Below are 21,800 nucleotides of genomic sequence, written 5' to 3'. Positions count from 1 at the left end.
CTTGCCTCCTTCCCAAGGACTCCCATAAACTCCAGGATAACCTTCTTGCTTATTGGTCGCTAAAAAATCCCAGGGTCCTTCCTGTTCTTTGAGACATTCCTCATTTATGAATATTCTTCCTATTGTAATAGTTTATATAAAATAATCTTTTCTGCATTTGTCTTTCACAGTTTGGTACTGTAACTCTGATATGATGGCCTCACTTTTGGATCCCCGTTTACTCCACCCAGTAAAGGACTTTTGGAGCCCTTTGTCCTCTGCTCCTGGCTAGTGATTGGTGACCTAATGGTAAGTCCAACTCCTGCTCCTGTGCAATAGACTCGTGTCCATCGGTAGCACGGTAAGGATTTGATTTTGATTCTTTTTGAACACATGGCTGATTTCTGCTGCCAGCTTCTTTTGGTTTTGTGGTCTGACCATTTGGTGGTCTCTGTAAAGAAACTAATGGTTTATAAAGATCTTGTCTCTGTCAGGTGAAAGACAACAGAGACTCTGGGTTGTTAGTCTTGCCTGTTTGTCTGTTTGGAGTGCAAATCAATTAAGAACTTATACCCAGCGGGAAGAGAACAGTTCTTTGCATTTCTGTGTTTATGTTTGACCCATGACAGAAATTTTAGAATTGAAGTCATAAGCTTTCTCTCTTTCTGTGTATTTATGTGTTATTCAGAAAGGCCTTTGCCAATCTCATTGTGTGAGTGTGTGATATTTCCTACCTCCAGATGGAACTACCAAATTTGATTCAACCTTAAAGAGCTCCTTAAGGCATTCTATTCTGATTGGCTTAGAGGTAAATTATTGCATATTTAAGTTGAATATTCCTAAAATTCCCAGGAATTAAGGAAGTTGAACTATTAAGATTTTCAATGTGCCAAATTTTAAAAGTATCCTTACAGAAACCAAATCAGAAATGTTTTATGATTTCAAGCTCAAATAATTTAGGTAAATCTTTGGCAAATAAGAATTGTTTAACATTTTTTTGTTTAATAAAAACAGCTATGTTTTCTCTGATTTATCAGCATTGAGTATAATATACACATAGATTTTTATTCTATTTGCATATTACAGGGTAAGACTCACCTCCATCTTTCCTCATGACCCCTGTAGGATTCTAGGATGAGTCCTTTGTTTATCTGCTTCTGCTTCTATAAAACCCCCAGCCCCCTTCCTTTTATTTGAGACTCTCCTCATTAATGAATAATCTCCACATTGTAATGGCTCGAATAAATCGTCTCCTCAGTTGTCCTGTGCATTTTGTCTTTCACATAATTTGTCTCCTTCAGTTCGTACAACAACCTTATCAAGTATGTATCATTGTTCTCGCTTTGTGGTTGAGAACATTCCATTTAGAAAACTTAAGAAACCTAATCAAGGTCATACATCTAGTAATGGATAGAGATTTGCTGGTTTTAGAGGCTATGCTCTTAACTTGTAATCTGTATATCACCATAAACAAGTCAAATTATTCTTTGCATGTATCACATTCAACTTAGGAATGAAATATTCAATAACTTCCCATGAGTTAAAGAGGAGAATATAGTATATTTTTTCTTTAAGCTTGAAACTGGAGCCAAAGTTCATCATTTGATGGAGATGCTCTGTCTTGAGCAGGAAAATTAATAGTTATTAAACATATTATTAGTACAGGGACTCTGTTGAGCTACGTTTGAGGCACGTGACTAGACCACTAACTACATATACATTAGTGGTGGCAGAAGATTGTATGAACCAGAGCTGTCTTGAAAGGCTGCACCAAATACTTTGGTCCCAGGTAGAAGAAACCATCTCAGATTATCACATGTCAAGCCCACTCTTCTGTAAGTTGATTTTAAATTTTGGCAATTATTTAATATTATTTTAATTGTTTATAAAGTTTGGTATATCACTGCTGCTAAGAAACACCCAATTCTCTTGCATTTTTCAGTAAGTCTCTTGCTGTACACTTTGCGGCTTTCTCACTTAAATATTTCTGCAACATATTCCTATAACTTTTAAGCTCTAGTTTAGTCTCCTTTTTTTAAAATTTTTTCTCCTGAGTGAACCTGAAGAAATAAAACACTAAGCAATCAAGATATTATTTTGAAGAGTGGTCTTTACATTTTTGGCAATGTAGTATTCTAAAATAATTGCTGGAATGCTCTGCCTCTTGGAAATGACTCTCTTGATGCTTTTAACTAACACAGGAGAATATGCATGTATGAATCTATTCTAAGAATAAAGAAATTGTCTATTGCTTTCAATATTGTCCTAAAAATAACTTTAATTTGGATCTAGTCAATTTTATCACACTCTTATTCAAATTATCTGTCTTTAAGTATGGAAGATTTAGTGCACCTAGTAAAAACGTCAGGAAAAATTCCGTAATGCCTTAAAGAAACCTGCTATTGTTTAGAAAACCACACGAACAATTCCCATCTGCAAATGGTTATTTATTACATAGTTATTTTTAGATTTTTTTTTGGCTGCATCGCTCACAGTAGCCTCTGGGTGTATTTGCAGAGTTTAATAATTAGCTTTCCCATTACAGCTTACACACAACGTAGAAGACAACATAAACACAGGATGCATTCACATATGTCAGCACATATTCACATGCAGACGAATAAACAGGTAAATGAGGATATCTTTCATCCAGAGTTTATCAGCCAAAAATGTGATTATTTAATAATACCTTAAAAGCCAAGACTCTTAAGTACTTGACAGTAATCAAGGAGCTATTTCTTTGTTCAGGGATTATGTTTTGTTTCCGGGCCATGCCTGTGTGCCTATAAGCTTTTCAGGAGGCTATGAAATGTCTACACTCTTAAAATTAACTCTGAAATACAGAAAAAACTTAAAATACTGCAAAATTTCCATGTAATACTGTCCACTACTCAGCTGCAACTCAACTGTAAAATAGATTGCATAATCTCTAACGTGGAATGTGTGAGCATTTAAAGTATGCTAGATATGATGCCGGGAAGATCCTCTATAAGTAAGAATAGCAAGGGTTTCTCAAGATCTTAAAACAACCCGACATGTTGCTATTAGAATTAGTGAGCTGGACTTACTTGTATTGGCCCCTGTTCAGAAAATTTCATTCTAGCTACAGACTCAGATGAGTGAACTTCCCTTTAGGACATTGGTGGTTTGACCAGTTAATCTGGTAATTTGTGACTTGATTGGCTTGGTTAAAAAGTTGAGCTAAATTGATCAGATTCCTCCTTTTAGATATTGTAGAGCATGTGAAGGACCTTTAAACTGAAAGACTGTGTAACAATGGGGCTAACTCAACCATTGTGGGGCCACATGTATGGAGACATTATGGGAAAGCAGACTCATTACTGAGAAAGAGTCTTCAGCTCTTTTGTGGACTCCTGTAAGATCTGACAATAACCTTACTGTAAGCCGACTGTTTATGAGCTAGCTTGAATTGCTTTCTGTTCCTTGCTATGAAAAGAACTGTTTTAACAAAACAGAAGTCGTAACAGAGACAGCACATCGTGCCTTTTAGAGAACAGGCAGCACTAGACCAGGGAGAGAAATCTGGGAACTACATTTACAACTCAGGACACCTGGGGATAGCAATCATCACCTCTTACGTACATGTGAGCGGTTTTCTGATGTAGAACTGTGAACTCTTCCCTCTGCCCAGGACTACCTCTCTAACCCCCTAGGAAGGCTCCTTCCTATCTATTCTCAGATACTTACAAGAGTGACTAAGCCTGAAATTGGGGTCTGAGAAAGGAAGGAGGGAGATGCACCTCCATGATCCCAACTTAAAATGATTAGGTGGTGGTATGTAGAATTAAATCGTATTAGGACTCTGGTGCATTAGATTCTGTCTGTCTGTCTGTCTGAAGGCCTTTGCTTTCTAGCTACCCTTGTCTGACATTTTCAATTTTTAGACCACATCTGTTCAGACCTCTTCTAACAGTTTTTCTTTTCTCTGCCCTAAATCTTCACATGGCAAGCTTTCTTGTCATGTAGGCCTCAGTTCAAATGTCACTTTCTCTGTAGTTAGCCAACTGAAGTTGAAAACCTTTTTCCTGACACTCTATTACTTTATATTATTTTCCTCATAACAGTTAATGTTGTGTGAAATAACTTTGCTTATCTTTTTTTTAAAAATCAAATTAACTTTTGGCTGTGTTGGGTCTTCATTGCTGCACACAGGCTTTCTCTAGTTGCAGTGAGCCTGGGCTACTCTTCATTGCAGTGTGCAGGCTTCTCATTGTGGTGGCTTCTCTTGTTGCAGAGCACGGGCTCTAGGCGCGAGGGCTTCAGTTGTTGTGGCACGCAGGCTCAGTAGCTATGGCTTGTGGGCTCTAGAGTGCAGGCTGAGTAGTTGCTCTGCAGCATGTAAGATCTTCCCAGGCCAGGGCTGGAACCCATGTCCCCTGCATTGGCAGGCGGATTCTTAACCACTGCACCACCAGGGAAGTCCTGCTTATCTTTTTAAGAGCAGGGGCTTTGTCTTTGTTTATCACTACTGCTTCGTGCTTAGACTGATGCCTGAGATAAAGGAGGTGCTCAGTAAAATTTTGTTGAATTAATGAACAGTTAATACTGTTAACAACATTCAGGATGTTCAAGCTAATGTCATCTATAGCCATTTTACAAGAAAAACTGCCCAAAATTCCAAATTGGTTTAGAATGAGTTTTAGATTATGAAGCCCTAATAAAATTTTACTACCATGTTAACAACTGGCAAGTTGATTACAAATCTTTCCATTCCTTGAAAGAAAACCTGTAAGGATCATTTCTTACTCAACATGTTGCTGAGTTTCAGGCACCAGTTTCTAATACCATAGTGAAGTTTGCTAGGAAAGACAGGTTAAATATCTGTCATCAAGTTTTGATGATGTCTTAATCAGTTAAGGCTGCCATAAAAAAAATACCATAGACTGGGTGGCTTAAACAACAGGAGTTTATTTTCTTACAGTCTGGATGCTGGAAAGCCTAAGATCAAGGTGCTGGCAAGGTAGGTTTCATTCTGAGGCCTCTTCTCTGGGCTTGTAGGCAGCCACCATCTTTCTGAGAGAGTGAGAGAGAAAGAGAGATTCGTATCTCTCTCTGATGTCTCTTTCTTATAAGGACACCAATCCCCTCATGAAGGCCCCATCCTTATGACCTCATCTAACTCTAATTACTTCCCAAAGGTCCCATCTCCAAACACCGTCACATTGGAGTTTACAGCTTGAACATATGAATTTGGGGGCGGGGATGTGCACATTCAGTCCATGGCAGGTGATTACTACTTTAAAATAATGTCTTCTATCCATGTTGTATTTTTATGGTTGCAGAACAGTTTTCTTACATTTTCTTATGTGATCTACACTCATGATCTTGTAAAAGAGGACTGATAGTACAGTTCCCCTTTTTATAGATAAGGAAACTGAGATTCACAAGGGTTAAGTGTCTTGCAGGAGGTTCTGCAACCAGGAAGCTGGAGAGACAATCTCCTAACCCCAGCATCTGATCTCTGCTCCAGCCCTGCAAGCAGTCCAAGAGTAATTGCTTTAGTCAAATGTTTATTTCCCCCCCACCCCCAGGACTATTGTAAATCATTAGAATTTCATTGTAATTTACTTTCAAGTTCAAATCTATATATGAATTCAGAGAACGACTCATTCTGAAAAACCATCTAAAGAAGACTGTCAGTTTTGGTACTCCTGTGTGAACTTTGGGGCTGTCAGCCTATGTTCTCTGTGTTTATTCAGAATAAGAGCTGATTTGTGAGGTTGACTGAGAGATAAATTAGAGGGGCTTCTAGTGTATAAAAAACCTGATAGCTGATGTGTTGTTCTCAGCAACGAGTGATGAGAAACCATAAGTTAACAACCTAGACACTCATACTCTCAGCTTTGTTTGTGCTTTTGGTTCTAAAATACAGTTGACCTTTGAACAACATGGGTTTGAATTGTGCAGGTTCACTTACGCAAGAAATTTTTTCCAATACGCTGTAGTTGGTTGGTTGAATTCACGAAAGCTCAACTGCAGAGAGGGAGGAATGACTATAAATTATACTCGGATTTTTGACCGTGCAGAGGGTTGGCGCCCCAACCCTTGCGTATTTCAAGGGTCGACTGTATATCAGTTGGCTAATCCCCAGAATTGTGTTTCTCTCTTAGCTAGGAGTGGAGAAAAGTGAGCAAAGAGCAGACATAATTTGGGGTATATTTCTTAACTGATCTGTACCTACTACAAATTTCTTCTACATGAGAGCATCCTTCCTACAACTATGGCCCTTGTTTTGGAAAGCATGTGCTGGACAAAGTCTTTATAGTACTTAACCAAATCAGAAGTAATGTTGGTCTGATGAAGGAGAGATGGTCAGGGCTGTGATGGGTGTTGGCAGCCTGGAGGAGGCATTAACATTCTTAGGCTTTAGAGCAAAGGCCTGTTTTAAGCCTTGGTGATGTCTGTTCTAGGGGGTGAAAGGTACTGATCACAATCAAAATGGAGAAGATGGCAAAGCAGCCAACTCTTGAAAGGGTAGAATCCAGCCTGTACCATGGTCATTGACCATATTTAAAGGGACCTTCAGAGTCTGGAACACATTGTTGGCAGGAAGTATACATGACCTCTTATTTTTATAAAAAGGCCCACATTTACTTATACGGGAAAAGCTCCTTGACATAAATTATTAGGAGTTAATGTGGAAGGCACAGTGGTGGTAATGTCTGTAGGGACTGAAAACTATTCCATACCTAAACCTTCTTCTATTCATCTCTGCCCCAAGTTTGCACCTGATTGATTGGTGCCCGCACACAAGGATGTGGGTGATTTTTATCTGCACCAAGGTGGATATTTCATTTTAAGTGAGTCTCCATAACTGCTGTATATTCTAACCACATATAAGGAAAGCATAACAAAGAGCTAAAAGAATGAATCCACTTCACCTTGTTATAGTGTACAGTTGGCCCTCAGTACCCACTGGCTCTGCATCCATGCAGTCAACCAACCAATCTGGATGCAGAACCCGCAGATACGGTGGGCTGACCATACTATGCCATTTTTATATTAATGGCTTTGAGTAACTTCAGATTTTGGTATCCACAGGGGATCCTGGACCAGAGGAACTACTGGATCTGACAGGGTGGATCTCAATAGCAGGGTCACCCCACATTGGTAGATTACTATTAGAGATGCGGTACATTGCAAATTCTGAGTTACTTCAGTTAACGGACATCTCTGATTGATTTGCATACAGAAATCTAAATCTGAGATGATTTAAAGTTCTGCCCACTCAATTTCACTCACTTAGCTTCTCAGATGCATTCATAGATGGAGGAGAAAGATGTCATTGTAGCCAAGAAGCCCGGAAATGCCTGCAACTCAGTCTATTTAGTGGATGCTGCAGCTGCCTATCTGCGTTTGCCCGGGGGAGTGTGTCATGCGTGTGAACCACATCTGTCCTGTGTGTAGAGGTGGAAAAAGGGTTGAGAATCCTTTCATGCAGTGTTTTGTCATAGACCGTAGTTCAGACTCTTGAGCGTGGCCTATCTAAGTCCACACTCACTGCTTCCCATTCCCATTCCATGTCGGATCCTCTGCTTCTCTTTGATTATCCTTACACTCATTCTAGCCATTCTTATTCAGTAAGCCTTTGACCCGTGGCTCCTTCTGGCTTGAGGACCTTTCTAACCTCAGTTAATGCTGCTTCTCTCTGCTCCTCGTGTGACTTCTATCAGACCCTAACCGCATGGGTGTGTTGATGCATCTCTCACCCCCCTAGACCGCAGGTGTCCATCCGGGGCAGAGAGTAGCTGTCTTACTCCCCACTGTACCTACACAGAGCTGTGGTCAGAGAGTCAGGAAGTGAGTGGTTAGTCTTTCTCTCCAGGATTGATGTTTCCTCATTTAATGAGAAGTGATTATGCTGTTCTGAGGTCTTAAGACCTGACTAGTACTGGTATGCATAAAACGGAATGCAAGGTGGTGTGGTGAAAGGTCACTGAAAAATCCATCTACAAGGAAAAGCTAGCTGAGTGACTCACATTTCATAAGGAATTATGGGCTGCTCAGAACATCTGCATCCATACATTAGGGAATGGGAAGCATGGAATCAAGCACCCCAGAACTCTTTCTCCCTCACATCCCTTCAGAACTTTAAAAGGCCGATAGCTGAGAGTCTGGGGTGAGCAGGTATAAGCAATCTTCTCTGGGTTTTCTCCCAACACATTCACTGAGCTTTCTTGGCAAATGGAAGCCTCTTCCATTATTCATTCATTTTAGTACATTCTTATCGAATGCCTGCTCTGGGTCAGGTATTGCGCTGGTTGCTCGGGATACACTGCCTGTATTCAGGGAGGTGTTGTGGGCTTCTGGGGGAGAGAGAGGTGAAGTAAACAGAATGCTGTAATTCACTGGAGACCATGGTCCCCAAAGAGAACAAAAACATTTATAATGGACTTAGTTTGTATCCCACAGGGCCTTCTATCTGCTTTGTACAAAGGAAGATCTGCTGCCCTTTGCCCTTTTCTATATAAGCGTAAGCTTCATAGTGTGGTCTGGAATATTTGTATTACCACTGAGAGAATTCAAAGCCAGGGAGAAATTATGTGTGGTATTAGGTATATTTGGGTGTAGGGGGCTTGAAGAATTTTGACTAGTTGATGACTAAGAAAGGCAAGAAAATAATTTTTTCCTCTCCAGAGAAAACAGTTTGAAACTGAGACAAGGTAGATTTTTGTTGGTCACAGCAAAGAATCTTTCTGCTACTGTTCATCTGTGGGACTTTCTAGGAATCCTTAAGAGAATTTCAGGAAGAGAAATGGAATGTTACTTGTTTGCTTTATAAAGAAATTCTTTTAAAGTTCAAAGAGGTCTGTGTGTGTGTGTGTGTGTGTGTGTGTGTGTGTGTGTGTGTTTGGGAATGGGGGGAAGCCTGAGTGAGGAGCATGCTCTTCCCAATTGGGGGCCGCCTACCTCTCAGCTTTCAGTTATTCCGTCCACGCCAGTGCCACATGCCCATGTATTCTTTATGGCAGCCACTCCAGTTCTCACATTCCTCAGACACATTTCCCCTTTCTTTGTCAATCCTTGCTTGCTTCCCCCAAATTAGATGCTACTCCATTCATTGCATCCCAGGAACACATTTCTCATACCTCCATCAAAGCACATACCCCCTTGTTTCCTAAACTGCCTCTGTATCTGTAACAGCCAGTAGTTTGTGAGGACAGATGGGCATTAGACCACGTGGCATTATCATCACTAGCATGGGGATTGTCCACATTGCTGAGTCAGCTGTTAAAGGCCCAGTTCTGCTAAATAATTAGCTATGTAACTTTGGGGCAAGTTCATTAACCATCATAAGCCTCAATTTCCTTCTCTATAAAATAGTGATAATAAAAATCCCTATCACATAAAGTGTTTTATTTATGCAGATAAAATTAAACAATATGTATGCAAAGTATTTAGCAGAGAGCCAGAGAGCCGCTAGGTGGGCACTCAAAAGAGTGTTACCAGCCTTGATCAAGTTCTCAGTAACTATATCTTGTATGACCTGAATGAACATCTTCATGAAAGTGGTTTTTCCTCAGCTGTGTTCTTGCTGTGGTGCTTTAGTTATTCAGATTCCTGATACCTAAGAAGTGTAAATATTTATAGAGACCTCAGGCATTTTAAACTTTAAAATTCTCTGGGCTGTGATAGGAACAAACAGTAAATGGAAGCATAATTCATAAAGTTTTAACATGATCCAATTAAAATGTCCAAGCTTCAATATACCTGTCTTTTGTGTATCATTCCATCTCAGTTTTCATCTCCCTGAAAGTATTTCCACAGTTGCTTCCAACTGATCTCACAAATTGCTTTTGGGAAACTAGTCCCAAGATCCTGTGCTCTCAGCCCTGCCTTCTACCATCCCAAGAAACATCCTTCTGATGAGACAACAATAAACTCAACCATCTGCTTTTGGCATGTATGAAACTGCACAGTGACTACTACACATTGTGGCAGTACAGAAGGGATCTGGGGCCAGTACATGGGATGTTTTTTACTTTTGGAGAAATCCACTCTCCCTACTTTCAGAAATGGATTATAGTGGGGCATGAATTGAGACAGAGCCTCTCTAGAGCTGGTGTGGATGCTATCTTTCTCTCAGTTCCTCCACCTGCAGTTGAGGCCAGAGGATCACAGATAAATTCATTCAGGACAAAGGTTCTAACTTTTGTCACTAACTGGAAGAAGTTAGGAAAACCAGACCCCATGTCAGTTTAATTTTTTTTTTCCTTTTCACCGATTACAATGCAATTTTTTTAGTTATTTAAAAAGATCCCTCCCCCGCCCAAAAAAAAAAAAAAATCAAACAGGAACGAAAATCAGCCCTCCTGTTGTCCTTCGCCAAGCCAGCAGCGGTTAGGTGAGTGAGCCCTGGTTATATCTATAATTCAGCTCGGGAATATTTCTCTTAATAATTAATAGAGCACCACAAAACGAGGAGGCCCAACAGGGCCCTCGAACAAAGCTGCCAGCTGAGGACGACAGTGGCTGCCTTGTCGCCAACTGACCCCCCCCCCAAGGTCGAGTTTGCTCCAGCAGTCCGGGCGCACGCCGCCACTGCCTGCTTGGCCCATCAGAGAGGGAGCCGGGAGAGGTGCCCGGAGCCCCGTCGCCACCTGAGCTCTCTCTCTCTCTCTCTGTGTCTGTGTAAATTCTGACTTCCCACTTCTTTTGGCATATTTGTGAGAATTGCATATTTACATCGATGTCCAGGGGCATTTCACACGCCAGCCAGCTAATAAGCAATCCGAGAGTCCACCGGGGTGAGGACGCTGCTGCTAGCGCGCTCGCCTGCCCACGGCGCGGGGGGGGGGGGGTGGGGCTTGGGGAAGTGCGGTTTTTGTTGTTTTATGGAGGTGGGTGGCATTGGAGATCCGACCACTACGTTAGAGACCTCCCGGGAACCAAACCTCTTGCCAAATCATATTTCTTTTTGGAGCAACAGGTTCGCCGAGGGCTCCTCCCACTCTTCCAAAGCCCCCCGCCCCCGGGGCGGACTTGCAACCTGCTCCTAGCGCCCCGACTCTCTCCTAACTCGGACCTTAGCCTCCCTGCGCAGCCCTTAGCCTGGGCCCGATTCCAATTTCAGTAATCCTTCCCTCCCAGGGGTCGGACACCTGCGTAAAGTCGGTCTCCTCCTCTCCTGGGAGTCCCGACCCCCGACTTGAGGCCGGCCAACTCTCTCTCTACAAGGGAGGCGGAGGCCGAGGGGCCTGGGCGCGCTAGCAGACGACTAGAGAGCTCCGGGCTGGCGGCCTCGCAGAGATGCACCCGGGCTCCCAAACCCACAAACCCGTTATGGTGCCGGGGCTGGTGGGTGGGGTGCCGGGGGAGATGCAGAGAAAGCGGGTCGGGGAGAGGAGAAGACGCCCAGAAGCACCCTGCGGTCGAGACTGGACCTGCCGTCGAAATCACCCTTTCCAGAGTCTCTTGGCGTTCCTGCTCTGCCGTCGGGACCCCATTTCAGCTCCAAAGGGGACACCTCTCTCTCCGGGATTAGCTCCTCGCCTCTGGGGGCGCAAGCCAGGGGATCCTGGAATGGTTCCCACTGGCTCCCCGGAGCCTCGTTGTCGGGGGGCCGCAGCCGGGGGGCCGGCAGTCACGGCGTCGTGACTGCGCCCGTCTCGCCGCGCCGGGAGGCGCCCCCGGTGACCGCCGTGAACGCCACACCCTCGGACGGCCCTGGCCCCGCCCCCGGCCGGCGCGCGCTCCCGGCCAGGGGAGGCGTGTGCTGCTTCTGCAGCCAGCGAGAGAGGGAGAGGGAAGGATATTGGAGGAATTCGGGATTAACAAGTGATCGCTGCTGTCTAGGATTTTGTTTCTTTTTCTGGGGAACCTTGACTTTCTTTCCCCGTCGAGCCCTTCTGTGCTGAACTCCCGAGGAACCAGGAGTCTTGGGGTCCTCCGTGGGGCAGCCCCGATCCCCACCCCCGGGCTCCAGCAGCGAGGATTCTGTGCACCCCCGCTGGCCAGGCAATAGAACTTGTTCCGTGGATATTTTGGAGCCTCCACCTGCCACACCGGAGTGATTCCTTCCACCCCCAAGATCATTCTTCCCCTCCTCCAGCTGTTGCAGCTTGAGGGGGGAAAAAAGCCAACCGGGAATTTTCTTTATTTTTATTTTGCACCCCGCCTGGGAATGGTAAGTATGATACCTCTCTTATCTTTCCTCTACTCTTTTGGCTGTTAAGAAACAGTGGACATTTGAGGGATAAATAATATCGAGAATGTGACAGAAGGGCATGAATGGAAGGCGGTTAAAAATAAACCAGGAGGTGGGAGAAGGGAGGTGCAGATGCTGTGCGGCTTTCCGGGGGGCCAAACAGTTGTTATTTTCCCAACCCAAGGGATGGGGTGCGTGCGCCCTGCTTAATGTGCCCGAGCGGGAACCTAGGTCTGGAGGCAAGGGCGCGATTAAAGATGTCGTTTCCCAACTAGGTGGGGTTTAGATTTAGCATCGTTTTGCCTCATCCCAGACTCACTGGTTCCGTTTCTTTGCGAACAGCTGGTGAACGGGTTTAAATTGCTGCTTCTCCCAACATTTGGGTTTGCGTGCATTTTCTGAGCATTTGAGCAACACATAGGGACTGTATAAATGGCGTGCGTTGAAGTGTATATTTCTCACGGTATTGGCCCTTGGAATTCTCTCTCTCAGTCTTCTCTTTCTCCTTTTCTCTCTCTGATAAGCTTCAGGTACCACCCTAAAACAGTTGCAGGAATTAGCACTGAGAGATGAAAACAGCCTTGTTGTGGGGGGGCGAGGAGGGAGGGGCGGGATGCTTGGCTCTTGTTTGGGGGCACAGGGATTGGGGAATAGGTAGTCAGCAAAATCCTATTAGTTGGTGGTGTTTAAAAGGAAGGGACATTACCCTGTGAAGGTCTCCCCCATAAAGTCTCCCGAGAGTTGACTCGAATAGATTCTCCTAACATGAATACCTTGAGTTGAGAAGGAAGAGAGATTTTAAACTAGTCTGATTTGCTGGTTGGATTTTTTTCCTCTTTTTCTCTCTCTTTTTTTTTTTTCTTCACTCTCTCCCTCCCTTTTTATATCCTCCTCCTCTTCTTCCAAGATCAGGGATAGTGAGGTAACTGGAAGCAAATTAGAAGGAATGTGATTTGCTTTTTGTACAGTGGGGGAGGGAGTTAAACCAAAATGAACAAACCCAAATAAATGAATAAGTAAATAAGTAAATAAGAAATTATTTGGTGTGAAGGGGGCAGGTCTAGCTCTCCTGAAGAGTTGATTGTGAATTAGAAAACCCTCTAACTGGTGACCTTCTGGGAGTCAGTTGGGTGGAGAGGGGGTGTGCGTAGTATACAAATTTACAGGCACTTTGGTTACACTGGGGCTTTATTTAAATAGTGTATTATAACTGCTTTGAGGGGTTGGGGAAGAAACTGAGCAAACTCTCAGGCAATTTGGCTTGTGTGAAAGTCTTTAAAGGATGTTGGCCTGACCCTCCACAGTGAAGACAGAGATTTGGAGACCTTGTGAGAGTGAACATTTCAGAGTATGAGATGATGTTAGGAGTCAGGCAAAGGAAGGGGATGTCATTCCAAAAACCCTCAGAGGTGTATTTTCTGGGTTTTGTGTCCTCAGTCAGGCTCACCTCTTGCCCTGGGAGAATGTGTATGATCACATTAGAATGTGTGATTGGGAAGACCTTTGCTTGCCACTTCCCTGCTTGTCACTTGATAAAACCCAGGTGTATTTAGGCTTCTAGGCTGACACAATTCAGCAAGGAGCAGCAGGTGGTCAAGCACTGGGTCCTGCTAATGGCTCCAAGTGCTTCCGGTAATAGAGGCTGGTAGGTGCCCTGAATTCTGGCTGTCATTATCTTCCCCAGTTCTCTCGGCCACTCTCTGCATTCTTGGAAGTCCTGTTGGAAAGAGTGAACGGAAGAAGCAAGAGGAGACAGGAGAAGCAAGATTGGGGCAGGAGCATTTACACGTCCTGGCAGAGGAGATGAGTTAGTTGGACCTACGGAGAGCAAACTAAGGAAGAAGAAAGGTCAGGAATACTAAGTGACAGTGGGGACGGAGGAGGGCTGCAAGGAAGATGTGATCAGGAAGTGGCAGACTGGAAATAAATGGGGCGAGGTGGGGGAGGGAAGGAAAAGAGAGGGGAATTTGGGGGATGGGAACTATGGTTAAATTATAGGGAAGAAAGTATCATAGGCTGAAAACAAAGTGCACATAAACTGGGATTTGAGCCATGAGGAGATAGTCCCTTGAGCAAAGTGTAGGAGGAAGCATCGAGGTGAACATGGGGAACTGCAAGGAGAGAAGGTGATTATTAGAGAAATGGAAACTGGGATAAGCTCCTAGGCTGTGGGCAGTATGGAGTGTTCTGGAGTCAGGGGAACAGAAAAACAACAACAGGGACATGCTTCAGCGAGTCAGGGAGTGCCAACATAATACAGGCCATTGGTGAGTCTCAAAATGTCCTGGATGTCCTCACGTTCTGCCCTTCCCCTGCTTAGACAATGCTATGAGGACTTGCGCATTTGGGGGTGGGTAGATTGACCATAAAATGTTATTATGTTGTTAATAACCGCCAGCCTTTATTGATATTCCTCATGTACAAGGCACTGTGGTGTTCTGTCAACATCAGTTATCTCATTTATCCTCTCAAAAGTGGGATGGGGGGAGGTTGTATTATTATCTACACTTTGTAGATGAGGTGATTGAAGATTGTTTAAGTGGTGGAACCTGGATTAAAGAAAACTGTTTTTTCCGACTTCTCTAATCCTGAATCAAGACAGAGAGGGGTGGACGGCCACTAAATTCAGAAATATTTTATGTGGAAATTTAAAAAAATGCCTTGAGATCAATGAATGATGGAAGCAGCTGTAAAGTGACAGCATTGTTATTGTGGAATGAAGAGAGTGACAGTGAGAACTAAGACCTGGCATTAGAGAAAAGGTGGATTGAAGGAAGAGCGATATGGGTCAAGAGTGGAGAGAGGAAAAAATAATTGAGTTGCCACAAAAGTAGACAGTGCTGAAATATATCTGAAGAAGAAGGAAAGAAGGATGTTTAGTGAGAAGGAGATTTAACAAGCTGCCCCATACTACTCCTTGGAAATTTATAGTCGCTTTGGTGCTTTATATAATGGCTTGCTTGCTTGAGGACAGGAGAAAAAAGTATATGTGAAGGAAACGCTCAGTTTGCTCTTTATTATTTGATTCTTCTTTTTATTTTTCTCCTATGCTTGTTTCCCCTCCTTTTTCAGGTGAAGTGGCTTCTTCTGCATGATTTTAGCTGAAGGATGCTGTGCATTTCCTTGATTTCTATGGAGACCTCAGAGCTGGGCTTGCCCCCACTGACACCTCATCTTGCACCTTCTCTACCTCCCAAGGTCTTTGCCTCTAAAGCTAGCTCGGCATTGCCCCTGGGTCCAGGAAGCCAGTGATGAATTTAAGGGGAAAGCCTGGAGAATCATCCTGATAGGCTTTGAGTGGCAATGTCTGGACATACTTCAAGTCACATGTTAACATGGGTCAAGCCATCACTAGAAGGCAAGTGCTAAGACTTAAAGGCTTATTTGCATTTTATTTAAATTTGATGGACTGAGCTCTGGACAATTTCCATGGCAGAAAAATATATTCCATTTTCTAGGCACGACTGCTGGCTGTTGGATACTTGCTGCCTTTAAATCTCGCAGCATCAATACCACATTCTAGACGTTATTTCCCACTTTGAACATCCCCCCAAAAAAATAAGTGTTTGGGAGACCCCAACATTTTCTGACTTAGGCTTGAAAGTGCCAGGCTGTTTCTCTGGAGGAACCAAGCTCTGGAGAGCAACACTGAATCCCTGGGAAGAGAGAGCATGGGGTGTGCTGATTTAAAAACAGAAAATGCAAAGTTGGACTGAAAATATCCTTAGTCTTCCAAGCAATCTGCTTAAAGGTTCCAAACTTACCTTAATTTGGTGAGAAAAGAAGCTGCCCTATTTTTCTTTCTCCTTCTTCTTCTTCTCCTCCAACTGGAACCAGCCATTTCCCCCAAACCACCACCATGGAGGTTGCAATGGTGAGTGCGGAGAGCTCAGGGTGCAACAGTCACATGCCTTACGGTTATGCCGCGCAGGCCCGGGCCCGGGAGCGCGAGAGGCTGGCTCACTCGAGGGCGGCTGCGGCGGCTGCTGTGGCCGCGGCCACAGCTGCTGTGGAAGGCGGCGGGGGGTCTGGAGGGGGCGCCCACCATCACCACCACCACCAGTTGCGTGGGGCCTGCACCTCCCAAGACCCTCAGAGCGGCCGGGGAAGTAGGAGGAGGAGGCGACAGCAGCCCGAGAAGAAGAAAGTCCACCACCGGCAGAGCAGCTTCCCTCACTGCTCCGACCTGATGCCCAGTGGCTCCGAGGAGAAGATCCTGCGGGATCTGAGTGAGGAGGAGGACGAAGAGGAGGAAGAGGAGGAGGAAGAGGAAGAAGAGGAGGCAGAGGAGGAGGAGGGAAGGTTTCGCTACAGCGAGGATGACCGCGGCGATGAGTGTTCCTACACCGACCTGCTGCCCCAGGACGATGCGGGCGGCGGTGGCGGCTACAGCTCGGTCCGCTACAGTGACTGCTGCGAACGCGTGGTGATCAACGTCTCGGGCCTGCGCTTTGAGACCCAGATGAAAACCCTGGCCCAGTTCCCCGAGACTTTGCTGGGGGACCCTGAGAAGAGGACTCAGTATTTCGACCCTCTGCGTAATGAGTATTTTTTTGACAGGAACAGGCCTAGCTTTGATGCCATCTTATACTATTACCAGTCAGGGGGCCGCCTGAAGAGGCCCGTCAACGTCCCCTTTGATATCTTCACGGAGGAGGTGAAGTTCTACCAGTTGGGGGAGGAGGCCCTGCTCAAGTTTCGGGAGGATGAGGGCTTTGTGAGAGAGGAGGAGGACAGGGCCTTGCCAGAGAATGAATTTAAAAAGCAGGTTTGGCTGCTCTTTGAGTATCCAGAGAGCTCCAGTCCAGCGAGGGGCATAGCTATCGTCTCGGTCCTGGTCATCCTCATCTCCATCGTCATCTTCTGCCTGGAAACCTTGCCAGAGTTTAGGGACGACAGGGATCTTATCACAGCACTGAGCACAGGCGGGCACAGTGGGTTGTTGAACGACACCTCGGTCCCCCACCCAGAGAACTCAGGGCACACGATATTCAACGACCCCTTCTTCATTGTGGAGACGGTCTGTATTGTGTGGTTTTCCTTTGAGTTTGTGGTTCGCTGCTTTGCTTGTCCCAGCCAAGCCCTCTTCTTCAAAAACATCATGAACATCATTGACATTGTCTCCATTTTGCCTTACTTCATCACGCTGGGCACGGATCTGGCCCAGCAGCAGGGGGGTGGCAACGGTCAGCAGCAGCAGGCCATGTCCTTCGCCATCCTCAGGATCATCCGTCTGGTCCGAGTATTCCGTATCTTCAAACTCTCCAGGCACTCCAAGGGCCTGCAGATCCTGGGCCACACCCTCCGAGCCAGCATGCGGGAACTGGGCCTTCTGATCTTTTTCCTCTTCATTGGGGTCATCCTCTTTTCCAGTGCTGTGTATTTCGCAGAGGCGGATGAACCGACTACCCATTTCCAAAGCATCCCAGATGCATTTTGGTGGGCCGTGGTGACCATGACAACTGTGGGCTACGGGGACATGAAGCCCATCACTGTGGGGGGCAAGATCGTAGGGTCTCTGTGTGCCATTGCAGGCGTCTTAACCATTGCTTTGCCAGTGCCAGTGATTGTCTCTAACTTTAACTATTTCTACCACAGAGAGACTGAAAATGAGGAACAGACACAGCTGACACAGAATGCAGTCAGTTGCCCGTACCTCCCTTCTAATTTGCTGAAGAAATTTCGGAGCTCTACTTCTTCTTCCCTGGGGGACAAGTCAGAGTATCTAGAGATGGAAGAAGGGGTTAAGGAATCTCTGTGTGCAAAGGAGAAGTGTCAGGGAAAGGGGGATGACAGTGAGACAGATAAAAACAACTGTTCCAACGCGAAGGCTGTGGAGACCGACGTGTGAATCTCCTTCGCCACCCGCCACTGCCCCTCCCCCCAATCCCAGCATCTCCAAATATATTTATGCATAGAGAGTGCAGTTATGAAAATGATATATGCAAATGAATCCAATGCATACAGTAGTACGCCATTTAATGGTTATACATGGCATAATTGTTACTAAACTTGTATTACATATCAAACAAATGATACATCTTGGAGAAGAGGGAGGCTTAAATAGGAGCAAATCTATCTTTATATTTTTTATTAGAATGCAAGAATTTTGCACATTAACTGGAGGAGGTGTTAAAAGTAAAGATGGTTCTGTGGAGAGAATGTGTATGTGTGTTTGTGTGTGTGTGAGTGCTGCGTGCGTGTGTGTATGTGTAAGTAAATTGTCAACGTTGTTAGTAATCGTGCAGTGATGGGAAAAGTTGGCATTTTGAAGTATTTACTATGTAAGACCTAATGAATTTGAGCTGTCATTTATCAGTGCTTTAATAGCATTTCATGTCTTTGGATTCCATAGCTGTTGTTTTTTAAAAATTGTAAGAATTACTATGTAGAAAAAAAAGAAAGTGGATTATTTAATAGATGATAGGTTACAGCTTTATCTTGGATTTAATTAAAGTTTATTTTTAACTGGAAATTAACTTTTAAAAAGGCTGCAGGGGCCTTTAGAAATTGATTATATTTTATTATTAATTTTGGGGAGATGTGACAGCAAATGCCTAACAATGATGGAAGAAATGAAATCAGAGAAAATGTAACAAGTTTTGTTCACAGATAACAGAACTGGAATTTTCTTTCTTTCTTTTTTTTTTTTCCTTTTCCTTTGCACTACTTTATATGCTGGAGATTGAGAGAGACTTCATACTGTGAATGTTTACTAATGTAACAGTTCAATGACAATCATTGGAAGAATGATTTCTTAGTCTTATTTTATTGTTCTCTCATTTTCTTTGTGTGAGAAGAATGGCCACAGAGATAACAGCACATGATTCCCTTCTCTTCTTAAATCTAAATAACTGATCTGCAAAGGGACTATGAAGTCAAATTTAGCAACTGAATCTTTTGAAATTGCTCTGTTACAATGATGCTTCTGAAACCATACTATTTAAATATTCTTCTGCCTTTAAATCCAGAATAATTTAACCAAAGTTAATGCATGCACTGAAAGAATTCTTGAAGAATTAAGACGCCCAGCAGCTACAGTGATTATGGCTTAAGAGCTTTCTATTAAATGTGCAACATAAATTCTAGATTTATTAAGTTTATTTATTTGTGTAGCGACATAAGTGCAGAATGTGGGGATTCACCTCAGAATTTAGCATTCTATTTGCTAAAATTGATATAAGAAAGAATTGTGTCAAAACATTTGGCTTCCACATCACCATCATTATCATTTTTATTAAAGGAATTAGTGACACATGTAACTGCATTTAACTCACGACAAGATGTTCTAGAATGTGAGGTAACAGCTAGTGATCCAACTTACACTGTTAAGTCATAATGAGATGTAGGTCAGCAAACTCAGAATACATAAGAGGCCTTATTCTCCAATATTTCAACTTCTTTATAAAGTTGTTGTTCTGAAGTCTGGGGAAAAAAATGCTATGTAGGGTATCTCAGCACGTAATGAACTCTGACAACTGCGAACTTTTTTTTTTTTAAAAAAAAGGGCTAGAATAGCTTTCCTCAAGCCTTTTAATCCCAGGTCATCATTTGATAATAATATAAATCTTAGCTCTCCTTGAATGATATTTAAAATTCAAAGTAAATTCAATGTTAGGTTTAAAACCAAAGCTACCCCCTTCTCTTCACCCCTTCACCACCACTTTAGAGAAACACCTGTCAAGAACACCTTTTGGAGAATGAAAAACCACCAGGGGTAGGGGGAGTATTGATTGAGTGCAGACCAAAGATCTCTAGTGGACAATGGAGAGTGACAGAACAAGGAAATGCCATCTGTAACAAGACTTCAAAGGTGACATTTTAATATATTTTGGATTTAGAGCAAAAAATGTAACAAACATTAGACTAGGGGTAACACTATTTGGGTTGGTCACCGTTCATTTGGGAAAGTCACTGTTAATCTCTGTACCCCAGTTTCCTCATTAGTGAAAAAGAGGGCACGTAAAGCATTTGTTACATCACAGAGTTGTTATGGGAGGCAAATGAGAACATGTGAAACCTCTGAAATGCCGAGTTCCGTATAAATTTCTGATGCTATGTCTAAATTGTTTAATCTTCCTCTGGGAGAAGAAGAGACTTAGAACCCATGAGTTACATCTGCTTTATTAGGATATTGTGAAAGTAATGGGTAATTTCTTTAATTTTGAGCTCCTTACAAGAAGTTGATTTGCATATACAAGATAGCCTGTCACTGAATAATTACTTCAGTTTCTTCTTTTTGGGGAAGATCCCAGGCATGTCATGGTATAAAAAGTTGGCTCTGTGGACAAGGTACTGTGTAGCTTTTGCTGTACCCAACTAGGTCAGATTATATCTTAATATAGTTTAAATGCTCTCTGGTATTGGATGTTTATTGACTATTCTATAATAGCAATAGCAGTGATTTGGCTATGTTAGGAAGGGAAAATGTATTTCATTGTTTCCACAACATCTCCTTTTAAAATCTGAAAAGTTACATGAAATTTTATTGATATGTATTAGAATTTGGTATTTCTGAGAATCCGGGAAATATAGTCATTTGGGGACTCTGGGGTTTTCCTTTCTCTTACATGGTTTTCTTAAGGGTAAAAGGGTCAAGAAGTAACAGCAAGGGCTTCCAAACCAAATATTATTAGGTTATTACTAAATGTTTGTTTGTTTGTTTGTTTTTTCCGGCAAGGTGCATTTATTTTAGCATGTCTGGATCGTGATTTCACACTGAGAAGGAAGCATTTAAGCCCTCGAGACTTGTATAGGAACACTTCTATATAGAACACTTCTCTTACAGATAATGTGTGAAGGTAGATTCCTCAGTGCAGCTGTGGGTTTGTAGTATTTTTCCAAGTCACAGCTAGGCAAAGTGCTTTAGTATCATTTGTGAATGTTTTATACTAAGAATTATGCTTCCAGGGGCTATCTGTAACTTATTTAGGAAACTGTGTCTTTTTTAAGGCCACCATACACATTTTGCTGTAAGATAAAAGAGAAATGACCCCATTTACAGATTTGAATTCTTGGGATCTGGGATCATTTAGTTGCTTTTCAGATGATAATAAATGTTACCAAAAGTACAGTATTTGAGGGTCATCCTAATCAGAGTCTTTTCAAGAGTGGATGCATTGTTCTCTTTTGCATATGCTTGAAAAGGAAACAGCTATGCCTAACAGTTACGGAGGAGAGAGGAGGGATAAATATTCCTTTGAATTTCTGTGAAAAGAGAGCTTGTGGATACCAGAGGTGTGACAGTTGGTCTAGGGGTCCAGAGCCGACTTGTTGACTGTGGGCACCTCATCTCATCTCCGTGATCTCAGGTTTTTGTTTTTAAATGTACAGTCAGGTGATTGGGCTACATTATCACTTGATTCCTTCCAGTACCAAAATTCTGTGTTGTTGAAGAAAACACTAGATTAGCTTGATATTTTCTAAGTACCCCTCAAGTCATATCAGACTTGTAGTAAGAACAAAATGGTTTTATTTATTTATTTATTTATTTGCGGTACGCGGGCCTCTCGCTGTTGTGGCCTCTCCAGTTGCGGAGCGCAGGCTCTGTACGCGCAGGCTCTGTACGCGCAGGCTCTGTACGCGCAGGCTCTGTACGCGCAGGCTCTGTACGCGCAGGCTCTGTACGCGCAGGCTCTGTACGCGCAGGCTC

General features: G+C 43.4%; 2 protein-coding genes across 2 annotated transcripts in view; one reads left to right on the top strand and one right to left on the bottom strand.

Moving 5' to 3' along the window:
- LOC114887589 (follitropin subunit beta-like) overlaps positions 1-1,093 on the bottom strand; it is a 133,175-nt gene extending 132,082 nt beyond the window's left edge. The window contains exon 1 of the mRNA XM_029209386.1: positions 1,078-1,093. Coding sequence (XP_029065219.1) covers positions 1,078-1,093 — 16 coding nt within the window. The remainder of the gene's footprint in view (positions 1-1,077) is intronic.
- Positions 1,094-11,694: 10,601 nt separating this feature from the next.
- Positions 11,695-19,223, top strand: KCNA4 (potassium voltage-gated channel subfamily A member 4). The gene is made up of 2 exons (XM_029209314.1): positions 11,695-12,127; positions 15,221-19,223. Exon 2 carries the CDS (start codon positions 16,008-16,010, stop codon positions 17,997-17,999), a length of 1,992 nt encoding a protein of 663 aa, XP_029065147.1. The 5' UTR covers positions 11,695-12,127; positions 15,221-16,007; the 3' UTR covers positions 18,000-19,223.
- The last annotated feature ends 2,577 nt before the right edge of the window (positions 19,224-21,800 follow it).

The sequence above is a fragment of the Monodon monoceros genome, unplaced genomic scaffold, assembly GCF_005190385.1.
Source record: "Monodon monoceros isolate NGI ecotype Baffin Bay Population unplaced genomic scaffold, NGI_Narwhal_1 Super_Scaffold_7, whole genome shotgun sequence".
Classification (NCBI taxonomy): domain Eukaryota; kingdom Metazoa; phylum Chordata; class Mammalia; order Artiodactyla; family Monodontidae; genus Monodon; species Monodon monoceros.
This window is presented reverse-complemented; position numbering and strand designations above follow the sequence as displayed.

What these genes read in the sequence shown, in the direction of transcription:
- KCNA4 (XM_029209314.1), top strand. Translation starts at nt 16,008, where the DNA reads ATGGAGGTTGCAATGGTGAGTGCGGAGAGCTCAGGGTGCAACAGTCAC.